This window comes from Nycticebus coucang, chromosome 4, assembly GCF_027406575.1.
Source record: "Nycticebus coucang isolate mNycCou1 chromosome 4, mNycCou1.pri, whole genome shotgun sequence".
Lineage (NCBI taxonomy): Eukaryota > Metazoa > Chordata > Mammalia > Primates > Lorisidae > Nycticebus > Nycticebus coucang.
In genome coordinates, this window is record NC_069783.1 from 125741865 (window position 1) to 125766411 (window position 24547).

The following is a 24547-nucleotide window of genomic DNA, read 5'->3' on the forward strand; positions in this document are numbered from 1 at the left end:
AGAAATCTAAATTTACTTTTTCCAATCGGATAATCATCACCTGGTTCATAATCTATTAAAATTCTGTTTATGAGTGAGTCTGAGTCTAGGCTCCATATTTTGCTCCACTGAACTATTTGTCTGGCTCCATCACAAGAATAACACATTGACCTAACTACTGTTGCTTTAAAATAAGTTATGACATCCACTAAGCTGAGTCCCTCTGATGTTGGTTTTTTTTCAAAACTGTTTTTACTTTTCCATATAAATTTTAGGGTTAGCCTTTTTAAGTTTCATCAAAAAACTATGGGTTATACTATATTCATTAATTTGAGCAAAACATCTTCACAATATTGAATCTTCCCATCATTAATGAGCATAGCATATTTCTCTATTTACTTAGGCTTAATGTATTTCAATAGAGTTTTAAAATTTCCCCTGTACATGATGGCTGACTGAAGCCAGCTTTTTACAGAGGCTCCCGTCCAGAAGGAGAGTTAAAGGACAGAAATTTAGCAAGTAACCTGGTGGATTAGAGCTGCACCAAGAGAGAAGGTTGAAGAACGCACATCAACCCCACTGAGGAGAGCTGCGACCCCAAGGATACAAACAAAAGGTACAAAATCCATCACCAAGCAGATGGGAGTCCTCTCCCCCATGAGAACGGCTCGGAGTACCCCACAAACAAACAAGCAGAGTTCAAAGGTCCTCCCACTACACTCCACAGGAGAGACCCTCTAAAAACTGGACCTACCTCCCCTACTAGGGTGCCATGGCATTCTCCTGCCAAGCATAAAACTGTATATATTCTCTACCTGCAATTCTGAGCCCCCAGCACTTCCCTCCACTCTCACTCTGAGGTCTGGAGGCTTGTCCCCCAGGAGTCCAGATTCTTGGGTGACTTCTCGAGGGGAGTGGACAGGGCCTAGACTGCAGCTGGTCAGTGCTGATTCTGCAGCACGGGAGTGAGGAGAGGAAGGTCAGCTGGACAGAGCAGCTGGACAGAGCAGCAGCCATTTTTGGCAACAATAGGGCTCACTCCTGGATATTCTGAAGCCACACCCCGTCTCCCTGAGCAACCAGAGGAGGTTGGGCATCTTCTCAGGTGGCAACTACCACAGAACAGATCTGGGATGGAAACGCAGGTCCCATGAGTAAAGGGTTTGCCTGAGGTGGTACCGGCCTGGGTGGAGCACAGGGACTAGAAACACGCAGCACAGAGCTGGGAGATTCCCAGGGCAGGACTGACCAAGAGGACTGCTTTACTGAGCCTAAGATGCACCCGGCCCTCAGGGGATCGTCAGCCTATAGAAAAAGGAAGGCAGGAGGCTAGAACTGACAGCTAACCGAATACAAACCTACAGGAGCAAAGACAGGGCCTGAGGCACAGGCTCTGGGAACTCAAAACAGCTTCTCCTCTGCAGGGGAATTTAGCAGAAACAAATTCCTGCAAAGTTGTTTTGTTCTGTTCTGTCAGTAACATCCATCGGGGTGGGGTTGGAACTGAGTGAACACTCCCCAGCCTCCATCAAGCACCCAAGGTTGTCAGGCCTCACCTCTACCTGCTGGATAGAGGCAGAGCACAGCGGCCTGGCTGAGCAGAAATAGATTTCCTTGTGATTCAGGCAGGTACAAACCCCTGGAGTATCTGTTCACTAGAGGTGACTGGGTCACAGCCCTGTAGGCATATCAGTGGCTGGGTGTGACAGAGGTGCAAGGTGGAGAAAGAGGCATCAACCTTCCCAGACTAATCTATTTGCTGGGTGGGTCCTCCTGACTTCACGGAGCACCAGAGCAAGTCATATCTGAGTTGTCAACAGACCCCTGTGATACAATTGCCAGAGACCTTTTAAACTCTCCCACCTGAGACAGGTGCTGACTGAGACAATTGATTTAGACCTTTTCAACTGAGCCAATCGCCTGAGGACTATTCAAGTGGTGCCCTGGGTGTGTGGTTGTAGAAAGGTTTGATTTTCCTTTTCCAATTGTTGCCTGTGGGGAGTGGGGTGACTTAATTGCTGGTATTTCTCCACAGCTGAGAAGTCAAACCCAGAGTAACTGTTTCACTAGGGTCGGACAGAGACCAGCTGAAAACAAGACAGAACCACTTAGCCACACCACACCAAACAGGTCCTCAGTTCTCAGGCCATAGCACTGTACAGGTCCTCGACAAAGCTCCAGGGGAAAAATTAAACAGTGTAAAACAATCATGGGGCGGAATAAGCGGAAAAACTCTGGTAACATGAATAACCAGAATGGATCAACACCCCCCCTCCAAGGAAAGATATGGCAGATGTAACTGAAGATCCCATTCATAAATAGCTGGCAGAGATGTCAGAAATCAAATTCAGAATTTGGATTGCAAACAAGATTAATAGAATGGAGAAATTCGAGGAGCAATTCAAAAGTCAGAATTAGACAATTGAGGAGAAATTCAAAAGTTGTCTCAAGAATTTAACGAATTTAAAGACAAAACCACCAAAGATTTTTGACACACTGAAGCAATAATTTGCAGCTCTCAAAGATCTGAAAAATACAGTAGAATCCCTCAGTAACAGAGTGGAGCAAGCAGAAGAAAGGATTTCTGACATTGAAGACAAAGTCTTTGAATGCTCCCAAACTCTCAAAGAGGAAGAGAAATGGAGAGCAAAAATGGATCATTCTCTCAGAGAGCTCTGGGATAATTCAAAGAAGGCTAATATCCGCCTCATTGGAATCCCTGAAAGTGATGAAGTGGCCTCACAAGGCACAGAGGCCCTTCTGCATCAAATTATGAAAGAGAATTATCCAGACATGCCAAGAGATTCTGAAATTCAGATAGCAGACAGTTTCAGAACATCAGCATGACTCAATCTGAATAAGACATCCCCCAGGCATATCATAATTAACTTCACTAAAGTTAATATGAAGGAGAAAATTCTGAAAGCAGCCAGACATAAGAAATCCATTACCTACAAAGGGAAGAATATTAGAATGACTGCAGATATCTCTGCTGAAACTTTTCAAGCCAGAAGAGGGTGGTCATCGACTTTTAATCTCCTAAAGCAAAATAACTTTCAACCCCGGATCTTGTATCCAGCTAAACTGAGTTTCATTTATGATGGAGAAATTAAATACTTTAATGACATTCATATGTTGAAGGAATTTGCCCTAACCAAACCAGCTCTTCAGGATATTCCCAGACCCATTCTCCATAATGACCACCCCAATCCTCTACCACAAAAGTAAACTCACTCAGAAACTTTTGATCAAACTCCAATTTTCACAGTGGAAAGGATTAAAAATGTCCACTGGACTTTCAAAAAACTTGATACCCAAAATTTTACCAGACTTATCAATATTCTTCATTAATGTGAACGGCTTGAATTGTCCTTTAAAGAGGCACAGGTTAGCTGACTGGATACAAAAACTCAGGCCAGATATTTGCTGCATACAAGAGTGACATCTTACCTTAAAAGATAAATACAGACTAAGGGTGAAAGGATGGTCATCCATATTTCAGGCAAATGGTAATCAGAAAAAAGCAGGTGTTGCAATTCTATTTGCAGACACAATAGGCTTTAAACCAACAAAAGTAAGGAAGGATAAGAATGGTCACTTCATATTTGTTAAGGGTAGTACTCAATATGATGAGATTTCAATTATTAATATTTATGCACCCAACCAGAATGCATCTCAATTTATAAGAGTAACTCTAACAGATATGAGCAACTTGATTTCCTCCAACTCCATAATAGTTGGAGATTTCAACACTCCTTGGCAGTGTTGGATAGATCCTCCAATAAGAAGCTGAGCAAAGAAATCTTAGATTTAAACCTAACCATCCAACATTTGGATTTAGCAGACATCTACAGAACATTTCATCCCAACAAAACTGAATACACATACTTCCCACCAGCCCACAGAACATACTCCAAAATCGATCACATCTTAGGTCACAAGTCTAACCTCAGTAAATTTAAAGGAATAGAAATTATTCCTTGCATCTTCTCGGACCACCATGGAATAGAAGTTGAACTCAGCAACAACAGGAATCTGCATACCCATACAAAAACATGGAAGTTAAATAATCTTATGCTGAATGATAGCTGGGTCAGAGATGAGATTAAGAAGGAAACTGCCAAATTTTTGGAACAAAACGACAATGAAGACACGAATTATCAGAACCGCTGGGATACCACAAAGGCAGTCGTAAGAGGGAAATTTATAGCCCTGCAAGCCTTCCTCAAGAGATTGGAAAGAGAGGAAGTTAACAATTTAATGGGATATCTCAAGCAACTGGAAAAGGAAGAACATTCCAATCCCAAACCCAGTAGAAGAAAAGAAATAACCAAAATTAGAGCAGAATTAAATGAAATTGAAAACAAAAGAATTATACAACAGATCAATAAATCAAAAAGTTGGTTTTTTGAAAAGGTTAATAAAATAGATAAACCTTTGGCTAACCTAACCAGGAAAGAAAGAGTAAAATCTCTAATCTCATCAATCAGAAACGACAAAGACGAAATAACGACAGACTCCTCAGAAATTCAAAAAATCCTTAATGAATATTATAAGAAACTTTATTCTCAGAAATATGAAAATCTGAAGGAAATTGACCAATACTTGAAAGCACATCACTTTCCAAGACTTAGCCAGAATCAAGTGAAAATGTTGAATAGGCCAATATCAAGTTCTGAAATAGCATCAACCATACAAAATCTCCCTAAAAAGAAAAGCCCAGGAGCAGATGGCTTCACGACAGAATTCTACCAAACCTTTAAAGAGGAACTAGTACCTAAATTACTCAACCTGTTCCAAAATGTAGAAAAAGAAGGAAGACTACCCAACACGTTCTATGAAGCAAACATCACCCTGATCCCCAAAACAGGAAAAGACCCAACAAGAAAAGAAAATTATAGACCAATATCACTAATGAATATAGATGCAAAAATATTCAACAAGATCCTAACAAACAGAATCCAGCAACACATCAAACAAATTACACATCATGACCAAGTCGGTTTTATCCAAGGGTCTCAAGGCTGGTTCAATATACATAAATCTATAAGTATAATTCAGCATATAAACAAATTAAAAAACAAAGACCGTATGATTCTCTCAATCGATGCAGAAAAAGCTTTTGATAATATCCAGCATCCCTTCATGATCAGAACACTTAAGCAAGTTGGTATAGAAGGGACATTTCTTAAACTGATAGAGGCCATCTACAGCAAACCCACAGCCAATATCATATTGAATGGAGTTAAATTGAAATCATTTCCACTCAGATCAGGAGCCAGACAAGGCTGCCCATTGTCCCCACTGCTCTTTAACATTGTAATGGAACTTTTAGCCACTGCAGTTAGGGAAGAAAAGGCGATCAAGGGTATCCATATAGGGTCAGAAGAGATCAAACTTCCACTCTTCGCAGATGATATGATTGTATATCCGGAAAACTCCAGGGATTCTACTACAAAACTCTTAGAAGTGATCAAGGAATACAGCAGCGTCTCAGGTTACAAAATCAACATTCATAAATCGGTAGCCTTTACATATAGCAATAATAGTCAAGCTGAAAAAACATTTAAGGACTCTATTCCATTCACAGTGGTGCCAAAGAAGATGAAATATTTGGAAGTATATCTAAAAAAGGACATGAAAGATCTCTATAAAGAGAACTATGAAACTCTAAGAAAAGAAATAGCTGAAAATGTTAACAAATGGAAAAACATACCATGTTCATAGCTGGGAAGAATCAACATTGTTAAAATGTCCATACTACCCAAAGCAATACACAATTTTAATGCAATCCCTATTAAAGCTCCACTGTCATACTTTAAAGATCTTGAAAAAATAATACTTGGTTTTATATGGAATCAGAAAAAACCTCATAGCCAAGACATTACTCAGAAATAAAAACAAAGTAGGAGGAATCACGCTACCAGACCTCAGACTATACTATAAATCGATAGGATCAAAACAGCATAGTACTGGCACAAAAACAGAGAAGTAGATGTCTGGAACAGAATAGAGAACCAAGAGATGAATCCAGCTACTTACCATTATTTGATCTTTCACAAGCCAACTAAAAACATTCAGTGGGGGAAAAGATTCCCTATTTAACAAATGGTGCTGGGTGAACTGGCTGGCAACCTGTAGAAGACTGAAACTGGACCCACACCTTTCACCATTAACTAAGATAGACTCTCACTGGATTAAAGATTTAAACTTAAGACATGAAACTATAGAAGAGAGTACAGGGAAAACCCTTGAAGAAATCGGTCTGGGCGAGTATTTTATGAGGAGGACCCCCTGGGCAATTGAAGCAGCTTCAAAAATACACTACTGGGACCTGATCAAACTAAAAAGCTTCTGCACAGCCAAGAACACAGTAAGTAAGCAAGCAAACAGCCATCAGAATAGGAGAAGGTATTTGTAGGTTATGTCTCTGACAAAGTTTTAATAACCAGAATCCACAGAGAACTCAAACGTATAAGCAAAAAAAGAACAAGTGATCCCATCACAGGCTGGGCAAGGGACTTAGAAACTTCTCTGAAGAAGACAGGTGCATGGCCTACACCCATATGAAAAAATGCTCATCATCTTTAATCATCAGAGAAATGCAAATCAAAACTACTTTGATATATCATCTAACTCCAGTAAGATTAGCCCATATCACAAAATCCCAAGACCAGTGATGTTGGCGTGGATGGAGAAAAGGGAAGACTTTTGCACTGCTGGTGGGAATGCAAATTAATACATTCCTTTTGGAAAGATATATGGAGAACACTTAGAGATCAAAAATAGATCTGCCATTCAATCCTATAATTCCTCTTCTAGGTGTATACCCAGAAGACCAAAAATCACATTATAACAAAGATATTTGTACGAGCATGTTTATTGCAGCCCAATTCATAATTGCTAAGTCATGGAAAAAGCCCAAGTGCCCATTGATCCACTAATGGATTAACAAATTGTACACCATGAAATATTATGCAGTCTTAAAGAAAGATGGAGACTTTACCTCTTTCATGTTTACATGGATGGAGCTGGAACATATTCTTCTTAGTAAAGTATCTCAAGAATGGAAGAAAAAGTATCCAATGTACTCAGCCCTACTATGAAACTAATTTATGGCTTTCATATGAAAGCTATAATCCAATTATAACCTAAGAATATGGGAAAGGGGGAGAAGGAGTGGAGGGAGGGGGGAGGATGGGTGGAGGGAGGGTGAATGGTGGGATTACACCTGCGGTGCATCTTACAAGGGTACATGTGAAACTTAGTAAATGTAGAATATAAATGTCTTAACACAATAACTAAGAAAATGCCAGGAAGGCTATGTTAACCGGTGTGATGAGAATGTGTCAAAAGGTCTACAAAACCAGTGTATGGTGCCCCATGAGTGCATTAATGTACACAGCTATGATTTAATAATAAAAAAAATTCCCCTGTAAAGATCTTAGTTTTTTTGTTTCATTTATTCCTAGGTAAAGTTATAATTAATCTTGATATTGTAAATGGTATCCCCCACACACCAATTATATTGCACAATTATTGCTGGTCTATGGGAATGCAATTAATTTTTGTATATTGATCTAATATCTAGTAATCTTGCTGTATTCTCTAACTGGCTCTATATATTTTCTTGGATTTTGTATGTAGATATTTATTTGCTTTTTTTTTCTTTCAAATCTTTATACCTTTTCTTTTTCTGTTATTTCATTAGCCAGGAACACCAGTGAAAATATGGATTAGAATTGATGACAATGTATATTTCTGTCCTGTGCCAGTTTTTTTGTTTGTTTGTGAGACAGAGTCTCATGCCCTTGGTAGAGTGCCATGTCATCACATCATCACAGCTCACAGCAACCCCAAACTCGTATGCTTCAGTGATTCTCTTGCCTCAGCCTCCCAGGGAGCTGGGACTATAGGCACCCTGTGCCAGTTTTTAAAGAGAATACTTCTAACCATTTCACCATTTTAGGTTCTATTAATTTTAGATTGATATCTTTATTAAGATAAATAAATTCAGCTCAGCGCCTGTAGCACAGTGGTTATGGTGCCAGCCACATACACCAAGGCTGGTGGGTTCGAACCTGGCCCAGGCCAGCTAAAACAACAATGACAACTAAAACAAAAAATAGCTGGGTGTTGTGGTGGGCCCCTGTAGTCCCAGCTACTTGGGAGGCCAAGGCAAAAGAATAGCTTAAGGCTTGGCACCTGTAGTATGGGAGTTACGGCACCAGCCATATACACTGAGGCTGGTGGGTTTGAACCCAGCCCAGGCCAGCTAAACAACAATGACAACTGCAACAACAACAACAAAAATAGTCGGGCATTGTGATGGGCACCTGTAGTCCCAGCTACTTGGGAGGCTGAGGCAAGAGACTCTCTTGAGTCCAAGAGTTTGAGATTGCTGTGAGTTGTGTCGCCTACGGCACAAGGGCGACATAATGAGACTCTGTCTCAAAAAAAAGAAAAAGAGAATCGCTTAAGCCCAAGAGCTTGAGGTTGCTGTGAGCTGTGATGCCATAGCACTCTACCAAGGGTGACATAGTGAAACTCTGTCTCCAAAAACAAACAAATTCCCTTCTATTTTTAGTTTATTAAATGCTTTTATTATAAATAGATGATAGCTTGGCAAATTTTTTATACTTATTGAGAAATTAAAGTTTTTTTGTAATCTATCAATATGGTGAATTTTATGAATATATTTCCTAATATCAAATCATAAAAACTGTTACAAGATAAATCCTGTTTGATCTAAACCTTTTTAGAAAAACCCATTACTGGATTTTATTTGCTAATATTTTATTATTTTTGTGTCTATGCTCATAAAAAAAAATAACAAATGTCCCTTTTCCTGAAGTTCTTATATGGGATTAATAGTAAGGTAATAAACTGATAAAATGAGTTAAGAAGCATTTGTCTTTTTTTCCTGTAAGCAATTTGTATCTGTGGAGAGGGAATTACCTGTTCCTTGAATATTTGATAAAAATTATTATAAAACCATCTGGGCCCAATTTTATAAACTATTAATTTAGTTTCTTTAATGCTTATGATCTATTCATATCAGATTTTCTATTTCTTCTTGAGTCAGTTTTGATAAAATATACTTTCCTTGGAAATTTTCTATTTCATTTAAGTTTTCAAATAGAAGTTGTCCATATTGTTCTATTTCTTTATCTAAAAAGAAAAAGAGGATTGATTTGCTTCTGATTTAGTCTTAGTCTTTGAGGCCAGAGGCAAAAGGATATAGAAAATGATAGTCTTAATCATAAAAGTTTCCATTTATTAAGTACTTACTGAATATGTTACATATATTTCTCCAACAACCTTCTAAGTTAGGTACTCTTATTATCCTTTTCCTACAGAGGAGGAAACTGAGGCCCAGAGAGGTAAAGGAACTTGCTTAGGGACAACAGGAAGCAAGGGACCGATCCGGCATTTGAGCTCAGGCTCCTGTGACTCTAAAGAGCAGCTTTTCCTACCATTCTGCATCCTCCATGTCTGGAGCACAGGTGTAGGTAGGAACTGACACATCCTGCCTCCAGTGGAAGGTCCCTGAACTTTGTCTCATGAATTTCCTTCATAAAGCAACAGAGGGGAAGTGCAGAGACATCTACGATACCAATGTCAGTGTCTTTCATCTTTAACATAAAAATGTAAAGGCCTAAAAAGATACCTAAAGCAAACACACTAAAATTTCACTACAAGTATCCGTGCTGGGAAGAATATATACAGGTGAAATTTTATTTCCTTATTCCTATTTTTCTCTATTTCCCAACATTCACCTTAATAATCACAAAAACTTAACAAAACATTGCTTTTCAACTTTCAAAAGTTGACTGAACTTCCTCAAAGGCAGTGACCCCATCCTCTTCCTCATTGTCTATCTGCCTCACAACAGTGCCTACCAAGTACCAGGTCCTTAATAAATGACCATTAAAAAGACTGGAACGAAACACATGAAAATGCCAAGCTACCTGTCATAGGCTGTGGGACTAGGAGTTACTTTTTTCTTTCTAGCATTTTCTTTTGTTTTCTGAAATTTCTAGATCATATTACTTTTATCATTGGGATAAGTTAGGTTTACCTATTTATTTACTTATTTTGACTGTGTGTCACTTTGTTGCCCAGGCCAGAGTACATCACCAGAGCTCATGGGAACAACTTCAAACTCCTGGGCTCAAGTGATTCTCCTGCCTCAGCCTCCTGAGTAGCTCAGACTACAGGTGCATGCTACCATGCCTAGGTAATTTTATTTTATTTTTTTGTAAAGAGGGGGTCTCCCTATGTTGCCCAGGCCTCAAACTCCAGGCCTCAAGCAGTCTCTCTGCCTTGGCCTCCCAAAGTGCTGGGATTACCAGTGTGAGCCACTGCACCCAGCCCAACACTTGTTTTTTAGATTGAGTCTTTAGAAGAGGATCTAAGGCTGACAGTTTGGTTCTGATGGAGTCTGCTGGGAGAACAGGGGGTGGCGACACAGCTGAGCCACAGACTTGCCTGCCTGAACATTTCTGGGAAGTCATAGATGTAGGTGGTCCCCAAGGACTGGGCCTGGAATCGCTTGGCCTGAAGCAGATCCTTCGTGACATAGGGAGTATTGATCAGCATTCCGTGCTGGGGCCCTTGTTTGTTGCCGAAGGAATGAAACATGATCTGGACCAGAAAGAATAAAAGAAAAACAGAGTAAGGGAGCAGGTCTCAGAGAGCCACATTCCTTCCCAGTTACCGCTACCCAGGCCTCAATGACAAAAGTGCAGAGAAGCAAGTCATGTCATGTGGCATAACGATGGGAGTTCCCGGGACAGGTGCAATTCTCTTCTCCATCACTGTGGACAACCAGAACAAGAAGGGACAATGAGAGCTGTACAGACAGACCTCCAAAAATATAGCAATCATAGTGCCATTCAGAACATACAAATCAAATAAGGTCTGTACTAGAGTTAAAAGTACTATGCCAAGGTCAGTTTCCTGTTTTGATAATGTAAGACCATTAAGTAAAATGTTCCCATTGTGGAAACAGGGTGAAGGGTACATGGGAACTCTCTGTACTGTTTTCTTCTCTGTACTAATTTGTAATTTCTTTTGAGTCTTGAGTCTTCATTCCAAAATAAATAAAATGTATATATATATATATATATATATATATATACACACACACACATATACATACACACATATATATTTACATGGACATTCTACATAAATATATAAACATATATATATAACTGACAGTCAAAAGCATATTTGGGTGACACATGCACTAGACTGTTTATTGAAGCTCAATTTACGATCACCAAAATGTGGAAACAGCCTAAATGCCCACTACCCCAGGAATGGATTAACAAGCTGTGGTATATGTACACCATGGAATACTATTCAACCACTAAAAAGGACGGAGCCTTTACATCTTTTGTATTAACCTGGATGGAAGTGGAACACATTATTCTTAGCAAAGCATCACAAGAATGGAGAAACAAGAATCCTACGTATTCAATTCTGACATGAGAACAATGAATGATTTAGCTCATGGTGGGGGAGGAGAGAGCAGAGAAAGGGAAGGAGTAGGGGATCACAGGGGTTAGTGTACCTTTTGGGGGCAGAACATTATTATGGGAGGGTATGACACAAGCAATTAATGTAACCTGGTTCTTTGTACACTCAACGAATTCCCAACAATAAAAAAAAAAAGTATATTTGATTCACTCTTTAAAAGTCAGTTCTAAAACAAGTTGGGGAGAAAATCTATTTCCCTAGGTAAACTTATCAACCACAGTACCCCATATCTTATCCTAAATATGTCTTAGAATGGATTAAACGTTGGAGGATTCGTTCTCCTTTCTAGGAGAATGGAGAATCAGAATTTAAAAGCTCACATGTTCATCATAAAACGTGAAGTAGCCATTTCAGTCCTGCATGGCAAACCAAGACAGCCACTGAATGTCATTTTAATCTGTCTTACTGTCCTGAACAGCCTGCCTCTGCTTCGACTTACGTTTCCAGATCTTGGGTCGGTCAGCTCTTTGTATAGGCTGATGTCCAGGTAGTAGCCCGACTCGTTGGTGATGAACAGGCGGATGGGGACAGCACTGCCCGTGGTGGTCTGGCGGATGTTGATCTTGACCTCAGCCTGTAGCACTCGGAGTTTCCACAAGCGGCTGCCATATCGCATAACCATGGAGCGTACAGACTCCTCGATCTGGCCCAGAACACAGCGATTCCAGACTCAGAGCCTACTCATTCCACATGCTGACAACAACAGGATAATGAGGTTTACTGGATGCAAAATGCCTGGGATGGACTAAGTATCTAACCGGGAGTATTAGCCAATGACAACCAAAGGCATCATGCTAAGCACTAAAGGCATCCTGCTAATCATTAACTCATTTTGCTCTCTTAATTCTTCAGAGAGGCAAGCTTTTTTCTTTTTCTTTTTTTAGAAACAGTCTTACTCTATCACCCTGAGTAGAGTGTTGTGGCATCATAGCTCATAGCAACCTCAAACTAACTTCAGGGCTCAAGTGATCCTCCTGTCTCAGCCTCCTGAGTAGCTGGGACTACTGGCACCTGCCACAACACCTGGATGGTTTTTCTATTTTTAGTAGAGATGGGATCTCTCTCTTGCTCAGGCTGGTCTCAAACTCCTGTGCTTAAACAATCCACCCACCTCAGCCTCCCAGAATGCTAGGATTATAGGCCTGATCCACCACGCCCAGCCAGAGAGGCAAGCTTTTTTATCCCCCGTTGACAGATGAAGAAACAGGCTGACAAGTGACCAAGCTAGTGTCTCTCCATTATCCCATCTTTATGTGTTTCTCAATCTATGCAGAGGTTTTCTTCCAGAACTAGGTGGGCTGATGAAGCCAAGACATCCACCCAGGCCCCCCGCAGGCCACAGATGGCAAAATGATGTACCAGGACTTCTTTCAGCCCAGGATCACCACCATGAAAGTCTGCCCACTTATGAAGAACTAGCCAATGGAGAACAGCTCAGCCACAGACCCCAGAGTCCCTTCTCTTCCCTCTACCCACACGTAGTCCAGAACCAGAGAGAGGACGAACTTTTGTCTTACAAGACAAGGGTGGATTGCTTGAGCTTGGGAGTTGGAGACCAGCCTGAGCAAGAGTAAAACCCCATCTCTACTAAAAATAGGAAAGCCAGCCGGGCATTGTGGCAGGCACCTGTAGTCCCAGGTACTTGGGAGGCTGAGGCAAGGGGATCACTCAAGCCCAGGAATCTGCAGTTGCTGTGAGCTGTGATATTATGGCACTCTAACATGGGGCAAGAGTGTGACTCTGTCTCAAAAGAAAAAGCCATCTAAGGCATGGCTAAAATAGGGCTGTGCCTAAAATAGGGCTTTGGAATTAAAGGACGGAAGATTTATTCTGCAGCAACTGAGGCCCAGAGTGACAGGGCCTGAGGAGCCACATGAGGTTGAATCCAGGGCCTGGTCAGGGCCACCCAGTCCCCACAAAAGGCAAGACCTTGGAGGGGTCCATGATGACGGTGGGCACGAAGTTGAGGAAGATGTGGTTGCAGTCGGTGCGTACACTGGTGTTGTTGAAGGCCACCTCCAGCTCGTCCATGGCCTCCAGGAGCAGCCTCTCTCCCTCATTCTGCAGGTACTCGAAGGAGGCCTCCTACCAAAGGGTGAGAGGGCAGCGTCCCAGGGCAGGGCCGTGTGTACCCGGTGCATACCCCATCCCCAGCTGCAGCCCAGGGCTTGGCCCAGGGCAAGAACCTGAGGAAGAGAAGGCCAGGGCTCAAGGGACCAACCAGGAGGGAGAAAGAAAGGCTCTGTAATGTCACACCTTTGTTATCAGGTCAGAGTGCCTGATGATGGCCCGGATGAAGAACCGGTGGTCCGTCACTTCCGCCCCTTCCTTCACCTTGGCAGCACCCAGGTAAAGGTGCATCTTGTGGTTGGCGCAGGGTACGGCAGTCAGGTCGAAGTTGCGCATCCGGCTGAGCTCCAGCTGGAAGGCCAGAGCAGGCTCCAAGTGACGGTAAATGCGATCTTCTGCAAACTGCAGGCCGACCAGACAGACACACACACACATAAAGTTTGGCACTGGGGTTATGCGCCTGCTCCTTATTCTGCAGTCCACACCTTATTCTGCAGACCCCTGGTATTCATAAGTTGAGCACTCAGGAAGGCAGCATTCACTCTAAGCACTGAATTGTGAGCAATCCTCAGGGCTCAAGAGATTAGGAGTTTTGCTAGGACCTGGGGAGAGCCATGGGCATTGCAAGGCCGGTGTGCTTGGTGTGTCTCATAGCTCCCAGGGGAGTCAAGCTAGTCCCTAGCATATGCCAGTGTAATCAGACTGCTCTGTCATAGCAAAGAAGTCCTTAACCCCCAGTTTCTTGGTAGAAATTGGTCTCCCAAAAGAAAGTGACTGACAGTGCTCAAGACCAAACTAAAAAAAAAAAAAAAAAAAGTCTAAAAAGAGTATAGGTCTCAGTTGGGACTTAGCTAGAAAAGTAAGGCTTTGGACATTAAAATACAAAGTGCTGAACTTGGCTGGGCACAGTGGCTCGTACTTGCAATCCTAGCACTCTGGGAGACAGAGGCAGGAGGATAGCTTGAGCTCAGGAATTCAAGACCAGCCTGAGCAGGAGCGATGCCCCATCTCTGGGCATCATGGGGGACAGCTACAATCCCAGCTATTTGGGAGGCTGACGCAAGAGGATGCTTGAACCCAAGAGTTTGAGGTTGCTGTAAGCTATGATGCCAGGGCACTCTACCCAGGGCAACTGAGTGAGACTCTGTCTCAAAAAGAAAAAAAAATGCTGAATTGGTTGGGTATTAAATCTATGCTGGGAACAAACCTACTATTCTAGAACAGGGATCCACAAACTTTTCCTCAAAAGGCCAGACAGTAAATGTTTTAAGCTGACAGGTCCCACGGGCTCTGTCACAGCCACTCGATTCTGCTACTGTCGAGTGAAAGCCACAGTAAGCAATCTGGAATCAAATAGGGTGGCTGTGTTCAATAAAACTTTGTTCATGAAAACAGCCGGTATGCAAGTCACATTTTACCACATTATTCCAAAAGAGCACAAGAAAAAGAGGTTTGTGAAGCAGTCTTACTGAGTACACCAGCAAGTACTAAAATTATCCAAAATGAGACAGAAACATGTAAGGAGGCAGAATTGGCAAAATTCTCCAGATCAGAGCTCCACACAGAAAACAGGGCTCTGATTAGAAACAATCCCAGAGGAAGGATGGAATCTACTAACAGCTGCCACATTTTAGACTATGGGGATGCTGTAAGGACTGGGGACTACATTCTTCACCAATGTCAAAATGCCAGATGCCACAATGTCATCGCTTTTAGCCATACCTCATCTCTTGCTCTGAATGTGAAAAACTTGGGAAATTCTTTCTGTGAAAAGAAATCCGTAAAAAAGAATTAAATCAAGCAAGACTCATTGAAAGATTTGTATTCTAATTTGTGATTGTGAATGAGGACCCAGTCTGCTTCCAGAATGAATCATTTGGAAAGACTTCTTTTGATCTTTTCCACCCCAATCTACAGAATAAACACCAAACAAATAGCACTGACGTCTGGAGAATGGAAAAGACGGAGATGATGAATTGAGAATTGGACCGACCTCTTGGGCAATCAGGAATGTGATTCTTCGGAGTCCATAATCCACAAGAATATTTTTCTGCATTAAAAACCAAAGACACAATGGAATATTATTCGGCCATAAAAAGATCTGAAGTACTACTCCATGGATGAACCGGCAAACATGATGCTAAGTAGAGCTTGTTGTGAGCTATGATGACGCCACTGCACTCTAGCCAGGGTGACAGTGAGACTTACTGATACAGCAGCAAGTACCAAAATTATCCAAAATGAGACAAAATGTAGGGAGGCAGAAGGGGCAAAATTCTCCAGATCTGAGCTCCATGCAGAAAACCCAGGGCTCTGATCAGAGAAAGCATGGAGTCTATGTAAAAGCTGCCACATTTTAGACTACAGGGATGCCGTATCCATGAATAAATAAACTAATTAATAATTAATTATAATTAAGTTGATTCCGGTAATGGTTGTGTAACTCTGTGAATATACTAAAAATGCATTAAATTGCATGCTTTTTTGAGACAGTCTAGATCTGTCACCTGGGCTAGAGTGCCATGGGCTCAGTCCAGCTCACAACTTCAGACTTCTGGGCTCAAGCGATTCTCCTGCCTCAGCTTCCCAAGTAACTGTGATTATAAGCACGCACCATGACACATGGCTACTTTTTCTATTTTCAGTAGAGTTGAAGTCTTGCTCTTGCTCAGACTGGTCTCAAACTCCTGACCTTGAGTGATTATACCCCCTTGGCCTCCCAGAATTCTAGGATTACAGGTGTGAGCCACTGGCTTAAATTGCACACTTTAAATGGGTTAACTGTGTGTATATGAATTATTTCTCAGCTGTTATTAAACAATGACAATCCAAACATTGTGTTGTATACCATAGTTACTTTCATTAGTCAATTATACTCAATAAAGCTGGAAGGAGAAAAAAAGATAAGTTGAATGAAAAAGCCCAGCATGAAAGAGTTCAAACTGATTCCATTAATACAAAACTTGAGAACAGACAAAGCTAACCTATACTGTTAGAAGTCAGAATCCAGGCAGTTGTTTCTGGAGGGAAGCAATGAACAGAAGGAGGCACAAGGTGGCTTCCGGGGGCCTCAGGGGTCAGTTTCTTAATCTGAACAGCTGATAGTTGGGTGTTCACTGTGAAATTCACCAAGCTAGATACATTCATGATTTGTGCGCTTCAATAAAGAATTACCCAGAAATGGCCAGGCACAGTGGCTCACACCTGTAATCCTAGTACTCTGTGAGGCTGGGGTGGGTGGATTACATGAGCTCAGGAGTTCAAGACCAGTCTGAGCAAGAGCAAGACCCCATCTCTAAAACTAGCTAGGCATTGTGGTGGGTGTCTGTAGTCCCAGCTACTCAGAAGGCTGAGGCAGGAGGATTGCTTGAGCCCAAGAGTTTGAGGTTGCCATGAGCTATGATGCCACAGCACTCTATGGAGGGCAACAAAATGAGACTCTGTCTCCAAAAAAAAAATTACCCAGAAAAGTAGGAAACTGTTCTCTTGTTACTTCCCAAATGAAATAAATATTATTATAGACACATTTATAGGGAAAGAAGACAAACACACACAACACATACACAAAGCTATTATGTAATTTGTCAACATGGTAAGGAAAATTATTAGGGGAAATGAATAACCCTAGTCTGTTTCAAAAAGAAATAAATACACATACATAAAAGAACATTTTTGTGGGATATACTTGAAAGAGAATGGACAAATTACATGAAGTGGGTTCCAGTGTGGGAAAATTGGCCTGATTATTGATTCTGAATTAAGGATGTGTGTGTGTGGGTGTGCGTGTGAATGTATGTATGAGTTGTGTTATGTAGTGCACGTATATACAAATGTCTACATAATATATGTTTAATATTTAAAAATTTAAAATAATATAGAACATATATAACCTGAAAAGTCTTTCCTTGCCCCCAATAGCAGTAAACCCTCCTAGTTCTCCGGTCTGCAGTTACCTATTATCTGAGGTTTCACCTTGCAAGGCTTCAGTTACCTACAGTTAATTGAGGTCCAAAAGTATTAAATGGAAAATTCCAGAAATCAACCATTCACAGGTTTTAAACTATGTGCCCTTCTGAATAGCATGATAGAATTTTGTGCTGCTCTGCTTGGACACGAATCTCTTTACTCAGCATATGTATACCCATAAGTCACTTCCTTACCATCTCAGTTATCAGACTGAAAAAAACATAGTGTAGAGAGGAGTCAGTACTATCTGCAGTTTGGGGCATCCACTGTGGTCTTGGAACACATTTCCAGCGATGAGAGTGGATTAGTATTTATTTATACGTGGATCATTACAAAACTTTTGAAATCCACAAAAATCAAGAAAAATAAAATCAGTGCAGATGGAAATAATGGAAGCTTTCCCAGCAATACCGATCAGCTGAGCAAGCTGAAACTTGCACGGGTGAATCAGAAAGGATGCTGCCAACTGTGTTTCTTGGGAGTGAAATAACAGACCCTAACACAGTCTGTCTCAAAATTTTCATAGTGACCCACATATACAGAGATACAAACACTTAATGTCTTTTATCTCATGGATGTCCTCTCCGGTTGCTATTTACAGAGACCTGTTTTGTTCCCTTTTACAGCTTTGTTGGGCGGCGCCTGTGGCTCAAGGAGTAGGGCGCTGGTCCCATATGCCAGAGGTGGCGGGTTCAAACCTAGCCCTGGCCAAAAACCAAAAAAAAAAAAAAAGAAACAGCTTTGTGGCACTCCACGACACAGCTGTCCATGCCACAGAACTCCTCACTGTCCACATGTTCCAGAGGTGAGTCACCAGACACCTCTCCCCCTTTTCCTCTCTAGGCAAGAACCATCAAGTACCTTGAGCTTCACATGAGTTAGTTAGGAAGATAGACAAATGCCCATCCAGCTGAGATGTCACCTTATCTACGCATTGGGATGTTGAACTGAAAATCCAGGAATGACACCAGCTATGTTAAGGAGAAGCAGGCTTCTTGGAAACATGTCGCCATTTTCACAGTGGCTGCCTCAGAGGATGGGGCTGTAGGTTTTCCTGTTAAACGTACTTTTGGGATTTCTCGGCACCTTAAAAACATTTTCCACAGTGAACATTGTGGGGGTCATTAAGTAAAAGCTAAATATAGGGTGTCCCAAAGGTTGCTAAACATAGGAAAAATGAACAAACTCATTTTATGTTTATATACCAACACATAGAGAAATATTTTGTAAAATTTTATAATAAAAATTGTGTAAATAAAAGTATATTTAGCTATAAGATCCCATTTTATCTCTCTTTTTTTTTCTTTAGACAGAATCTCATTCTATCACTCTGGGTATAGTACTGTGGCATCACAGCTCACAGCATCCTCAAATTCTTAGACTCAAGAAATCCTTCTGCTTCAGTCTCCTGAGTAGCTGGGACTACAGGCACCCACCATGACACCTGGCTAGTTCTTCTATTTTTAGTAGAAACGAAGTCTCACTCTTGCTCAGGCTGGTCTCAAACTCCTGAGTTCCAGCTATCCACCTGCCTTGGCTTTCCAGAGTGCTAGGATTATAGGTGTGAGCCACCACACATGGCACATTTTCCTTACATATATATGGTAACTTTTGGGATACCTTTATATAAGTAAAAATAATGTCCCTGAGCTTTGATGGGGTTATTCACAATTTAGCCTCATTCACCCAGCACCCAGCACCCCTTACCCATGGATCACCAGATGACTTCCTCTGAGGGACCTCAGGGCAACAGAGGAGGTGTCCCTCCAACCAAGATAATATGGGGAGTAAAAGACATATATAGATTAACAGACTAAAAAGCAGCAACTAAAAATTCCCAAGTGCTCTTATGAGACCAAGTCAGGAGGGTAAAGAAATAATAGCCAAAAAGCATGCTGGGCTTATTTGATTATTTTATAAACTAAGAATCTCAGATCCTATTTTACAGATGGCAGAAATGAGGATCAAAAAGGTAAAGTTGGGCGGCACCTGTGACTCAGTGGGTAGAACGTCAGCCCCATATATCGAGGGTGGTAGGTTCAAACCCGGCCCCGGCCAAACTGCAAGAAAAAATAGCTGGGCGTTGTGGCGGGCGCCTGTAGTCCCAGCTACTCAGGAGGCTGAGGCAAGAGAATTGCCTAAGCCCAAGAACTGGAGGTTGCGGTGAGCTGTGACGCCACAGCACTCTACTAAGGGTGACAAAGTGAGACTCTGTCTCTAAAAAAACAAAAACAAAGGTAAAGTTACCTGTTATGGGTCACATAGATGATGAAGTCAGTACCCACACTGACCAGGCAGGTGTGACTTCATCACCTGTGTGCTTCCCCGATCTACACTCGCTGCAATGCAGCTCCACATCTGTTTGTAGCTAACGCCCTTGGATGTAGGTAACAGCTGTCCCTACCAGCAGGGTGAGAATATACCTTGGTGATGGCCACACAGGCTGAGAAAGCAACCAGTTATTTGCCCAGTCACTGTAATTGGCCATTTTTTAAATTGCAACTTTTAGGGATATTCCATTAACAAATTCCCTTAAAACCCCGAACTATTCATTGAGTGTGTCATCTGTGCTCATGACAGGCTAAGTGATGTATATGTTTTGTCATTTAACCATTGCAACACTCCAGGAGAGAGAAATGCTGTCCCCACATTCAGCCACCTGTGCCCAAGGTCGCCCATTACAAGGAAGAGCAGAGCTAGGCTAGGAATGTCTCCCCTGTACCACTCAGGTGCATGGACTGCCTCGCAGCATCAGAGGCACACCCAGGGTACCTTGGACTGCACGAAAGTCCGTAAGGTCTGCACCAGTGCCTCATCCTCCAGGCGGTCTGCACTCTGGATGGCCACATTCAAAATGTGGATTGGCTCTTCCCTGAGGCTCTGAGAGGGGAACACAAGAGAGTGTGTGTGGGCAGGCAGAAGGGAGGGGCCGCCCCTCCCCCAGGTTGCTCCATGGGCTTGGATACTCACCTTGCAGTCATCGTCGGAGTACAGGGAGGTACGGGCCTTGCTGAAGAGGGGGGTATCTTTGGGCACATTGGCAAAGCAGGAGATGACCTCATCAAAGTTCCTGGGGGCACAAGCAGAGGGGGAGGGCTGAAGGGCTGCTGTCCCTTTTGAGCCAGGCAGAGGGGAGTCCCAGGCCCCACTTCTTTCTATGTGCAGAGCTCAGATGAGGTGGCTCTTTGTCTAGGTCTAAGACCCCTGGTGGGGTCTTTCCCAAAAGGTAAGAATGGGCCTATATGATCCATGTTCAGTAATAATTCCAGCGCTTTGGGGCATCAGCTGGGCTTGAGGTCAGCTCTTGGCCCTCCTTTCCACTGGCTGAGAGATTCTAGAAACATCACCTCACCTCTGAATCAAACAAGGATAATGAGTCATCACTTCATGGGGCTCTTGTGAAAATTCAACGAGATAATCTAAGCATAATGCTTGACATCAATAAAAAGTTGAGAAAAGAGCATGACAGTAACAATCCTGATAGCCAACATTTACTGAGCGTGTTATCTGCACATTAATCATACTTTAAACACATGACTTCACTGGCTGGGTGCAGTGGCTCACGCCTATAATTCTAGCACTCTGAGAGGCCAAGGTGGGAGGATTGCTTGAGCTCAGGAGTTTGAGATCAACCTGAGCAAGAGCGAGACCCTGTCAATAGCAAAACTAGCTGGGTGCTGTGGTAGGCACCTGTAGTCCCAGCTACTTGGGAGACTGAGGCAAGATGATCACTTGAGCCCAAGAATTTGAGGTTGCTGTGAGCTGTGTTGCCATGGCATTCTACCCTGGGCAACAGAATAAGACTGTCTCCAAAAAAAAAAAAAAAATACACACCATCTCATTTGATTTTCATGATGCCCCCATGAAGTGGGTCCTTCTTTTATTCCCATTTTGTAGGTGAGAAAACCAAGATAGAGAGAGGTTAAATCATTTGCTTGGTCTCACAGTTGGGAAAGGTAGAGCAAGGACTCACTGCATGGGCTCACACCCTTGGCCGTTGCTACTTTGTTGGTGGTTACAAACTTGCTGTGCCATGTTTCTGGGTCTCCCCCAAGCTGTGTGTCCAGTGAATGGGGGTGTTTGGGAGGCAAGGCCATGCTGGGTACCTGGTGAAGTCCTCGAATCTCTCAAAGGCCACCATGGCCCCCATGCGCTGGCAGAGGGGAGAGAAACCGCTGTCCATGAAGAGCTCTGTGCTGTGCCTCAGCAGGTCGGGGTTGGTGATGCTGATGGGCATGGCCATCCTGCAGGGGTGACCACAGTGGGGAATGAGGCGGCTGCTTACAGACCCAACCCTGGGAGCTGCCTCTGCCCCTGAAGCTTTAGCAAGCAGAATCAGAGCCCTCCCAAAGCAGTGCTTAAAATGCTGTCATGGAGGGGGACAAAGGCTGGGGCTGGAGGCTGAGGGGTCTCATCTGATTCCTCAGGACCTGATACACCGGAAGGGCTCAACAAGGGAATAAGTGAATGAATGAATGATGCACGTGTGCAAGCAAGTCCAGCTTCAACACAGTCCTGAGGTAAATTACAAATGATGAATCTGGCTGCATGGAGAATAAACGGTCCCAGCATTGGTCTCTCCTGAGCAGAGACCTGGGAGCTAATTCCTCCTCCTCCATCAAACCTGCTCTTAGGATGTAGTCATAAGAGTCTAGAAAGCTACTGTGGCCAGGAGCAAACCCAAACTAGTCACCTGAGGTTGTCAGAATTGGGCTCGCAGGGTTATCAGAGGATGTGCAGGGAAGTGAACATGGCAGGCCTGGGGCTGCTCTGGGAAAGGACGACTGTGTGCAGGGGCCAGCCTGTGGCTAGTGTCTGGAAACTTGGACTTGGGGAGGGTTTCCACCATTCCCTAAATGGTGAGGACAGCTTGCTGTGCTAAACTGTTTGTACAGACAATATGGTTCATGCTCGGCACCTGCTTTCTTTTTTTTTGCAGTTTTTGGCCGGGACTGGGTTTGAACCCACCACCTTCAGCTTATGGGGCCGGCACCCTACCCCTTTGAGCCACAGGCACTGCCCATCAGCACCTGCTTTATTCCGTGAGCTTAGGATTTTGGAGGTTCTCAACAGGGTCAAAATAGGACCCTGTGCCCATACTGAATGCCACAATCAATAACCTGAATATACATGTAGGTCCTTTCTAAGAAACAAGGCATGACCACAGCCCTTAGGAGAGCCACCTCTTTCCTAACTGGGCTGAACTTTAAGCCAATATAAACAAAAGAGAGGATTCCTCCTTAGGGGCAGATAACTGCAAAGTGTCTCACAACACCTCCCAACTTGACCCCAAGCAGCAAACTGTCTGTCTCCCTTTCTCTCAATAGGGCAAAATGTCATGATCTTTTTTTTTTTTTTTTTTTAACAAGAAGGGTAAAAATAATTTTTTTTTTTTTTTTTTTGTAGAGACAGAGTCTCACTGTACCACCCTCGGGTAGAGTGCAGTGGCGTCACACGGCTCACAGCAACCTCTAACTCTTGGGCTTATGCGATTCTCTTGCCTCAGCCTCCCAAACAGCTGGGACTACAGGCGCCCGCCACAACGCCCGGCTATTTTTTGTTGCAGTTTGGCCAGGGCTGGGTTTGAACCCGCCACCCTTGGCATATTGGGCCAGGGCCCTACTCACTGAGCCACAGGCGCCACCCGGGTAAAAATAAATTTTAAATACAGAAGGAAGGCGCCTCATGGGGAAGCTGGGTTTTTTCCTTCATCCCAAACAGAGCAGCACCTTCCTTCTTAAAACCCATGCACAGAAGAAAAAACATATGCTTTAAAAGTCCCAAAAGACTAGAAAATTCCCTGCTTCAAGAAAGCACTTGGCATGTCATACTAAGCCCCCCCCCCACACACACACAAAACAGAAAAGAGAAAGAAAGCACAAATCCTGTTGTCTATGTAGAACTGACCAACTAAACCCCAAATCAGGACAACACTGTTAAAGCCACAAGCAAGGTCTTAGGAACCCCTACAAGAACCAAAATCAGACGGAGGAAAAGAGTGAAAGTGAACGAGTCAAACTCCAGAGAGGCAGAGTCACTTTAGTAGAAGGTATGGCACTCAACCTGCCCGAATGGTACTTCAGGTCCTGAAATAAGACAGATTAAAAAAGAGATCAGGGGCTCGGTGCCTGTGGCTCAGTAGGTAGGGCGCCAGCCCCATATACTGAGGGTGGTGTGTTCAAATCTGGCCCCGGCCAAACTGTAATAACAATAAGAAAAGAAAATAGCTGGGCTTTGTGGCAGGTGCCTATAGTCCCAGCTACTCGGGAGGCTGAGGCAAGAGAATCGCCTAAGCCCAGGAGTTGGAGGTTGCTGTGAGCTGTGTGACACCACAGCACTCTACTGAGGGTGACAGAGTGAGACTCTGTCTCTACAACAACAACAACAAAAGAGATCATGAGCTGAAGGGGGACTCAGACACACCAGATGTCCCCAAGTAAGAACATGGAGTGGCTCCACTGAGCCACGGCTTTTGGAGGGCAGAGTATAGTGGACATGGATGTGTGACTGGCCCCTGACTCAAGGGGGCCCTCAAAAACTGCAGGAGGAACTTGGAGGTAAGAGTGTGACCTGGGGGCGGCGCCTGTGGCTCAGTCCGTAAGGCGCCGGCCCCATATACTGAGGGTGGCGGGTTCAAACCCGGCCCCGGCCAAACTGCAACAAAAAAATAGCCGGGCGTTGTGGCGGGCGCCTGTAGTCCCAGCTACTCAGGAGGCTGAGGCAAGAGAATCGCTTAAGCCCAGGAGTTGGAGGTTGCTGTGAGCTATGTGAGGCCACAGCACTCTACCGAGGGCCATAAAGTGAGACTCTGTCTCTACAAAAAAAAAAAAAAAAAAAAAAAAAGAGCGTGACCTGGGCTCAAATTCCTACTTTGCAGGTGTGTGAGGCTCAGCCTGTGTCAGGCGAAGGCCCCAGTGCCCTCATCTGTAAGATGGGGTTGGAAACCCACTTTTGACTGACAGCTGGTGAGAGCGGAAATGAAATG

At 43.2% G+C, this 24547-nt stretch overlaps 1 protein-coding gene across 3 annotated transcripts in view; it reads right to left on the reverse strand.

The window, feature by feature from the left end:
• Positions 1-24547, reverse strand: part of ACACB (acetyl-CoA carboxylase beta) — a 140968-nt gene that overhangs the window by 20958 nt on the left and 95463 nt on the right. For all 3 annotated transcript variants that reach the window (XM_053588579.1, XM_053588580.1, XM_053588581.1), the window contains 9 exons: positions 21669-21806; positions 20533-20632; positions 20335-20442; positions 15590-15646; positions 15319-15360; positions 13783-13998; positions 13456-13611; positions 11966-12169; positions 10471-10626 (listed from right to left, as the gene is read on the reverse strand). In XM_053588579.1, the coding sequence (XP_053444554.1) occupies positions 10471-10626; positions 11966-12169; positions 13456-13611; positions 13783-13998; positions 15319-15360; positions 15590-15646; positions 20335-20442; positions 20533-20632; positions 21669-21806 (1177 nt within the window). The remainder of the gene's footprint in view (positions 1-10470; positions 10627-11965; positions 12170-13455; positions 13612-13782; positions 13999-15318; positions 15361-15589; positions 15647-20334; positions 20443-20532; positions 20633-21668; positions 21807-24547) is intronic.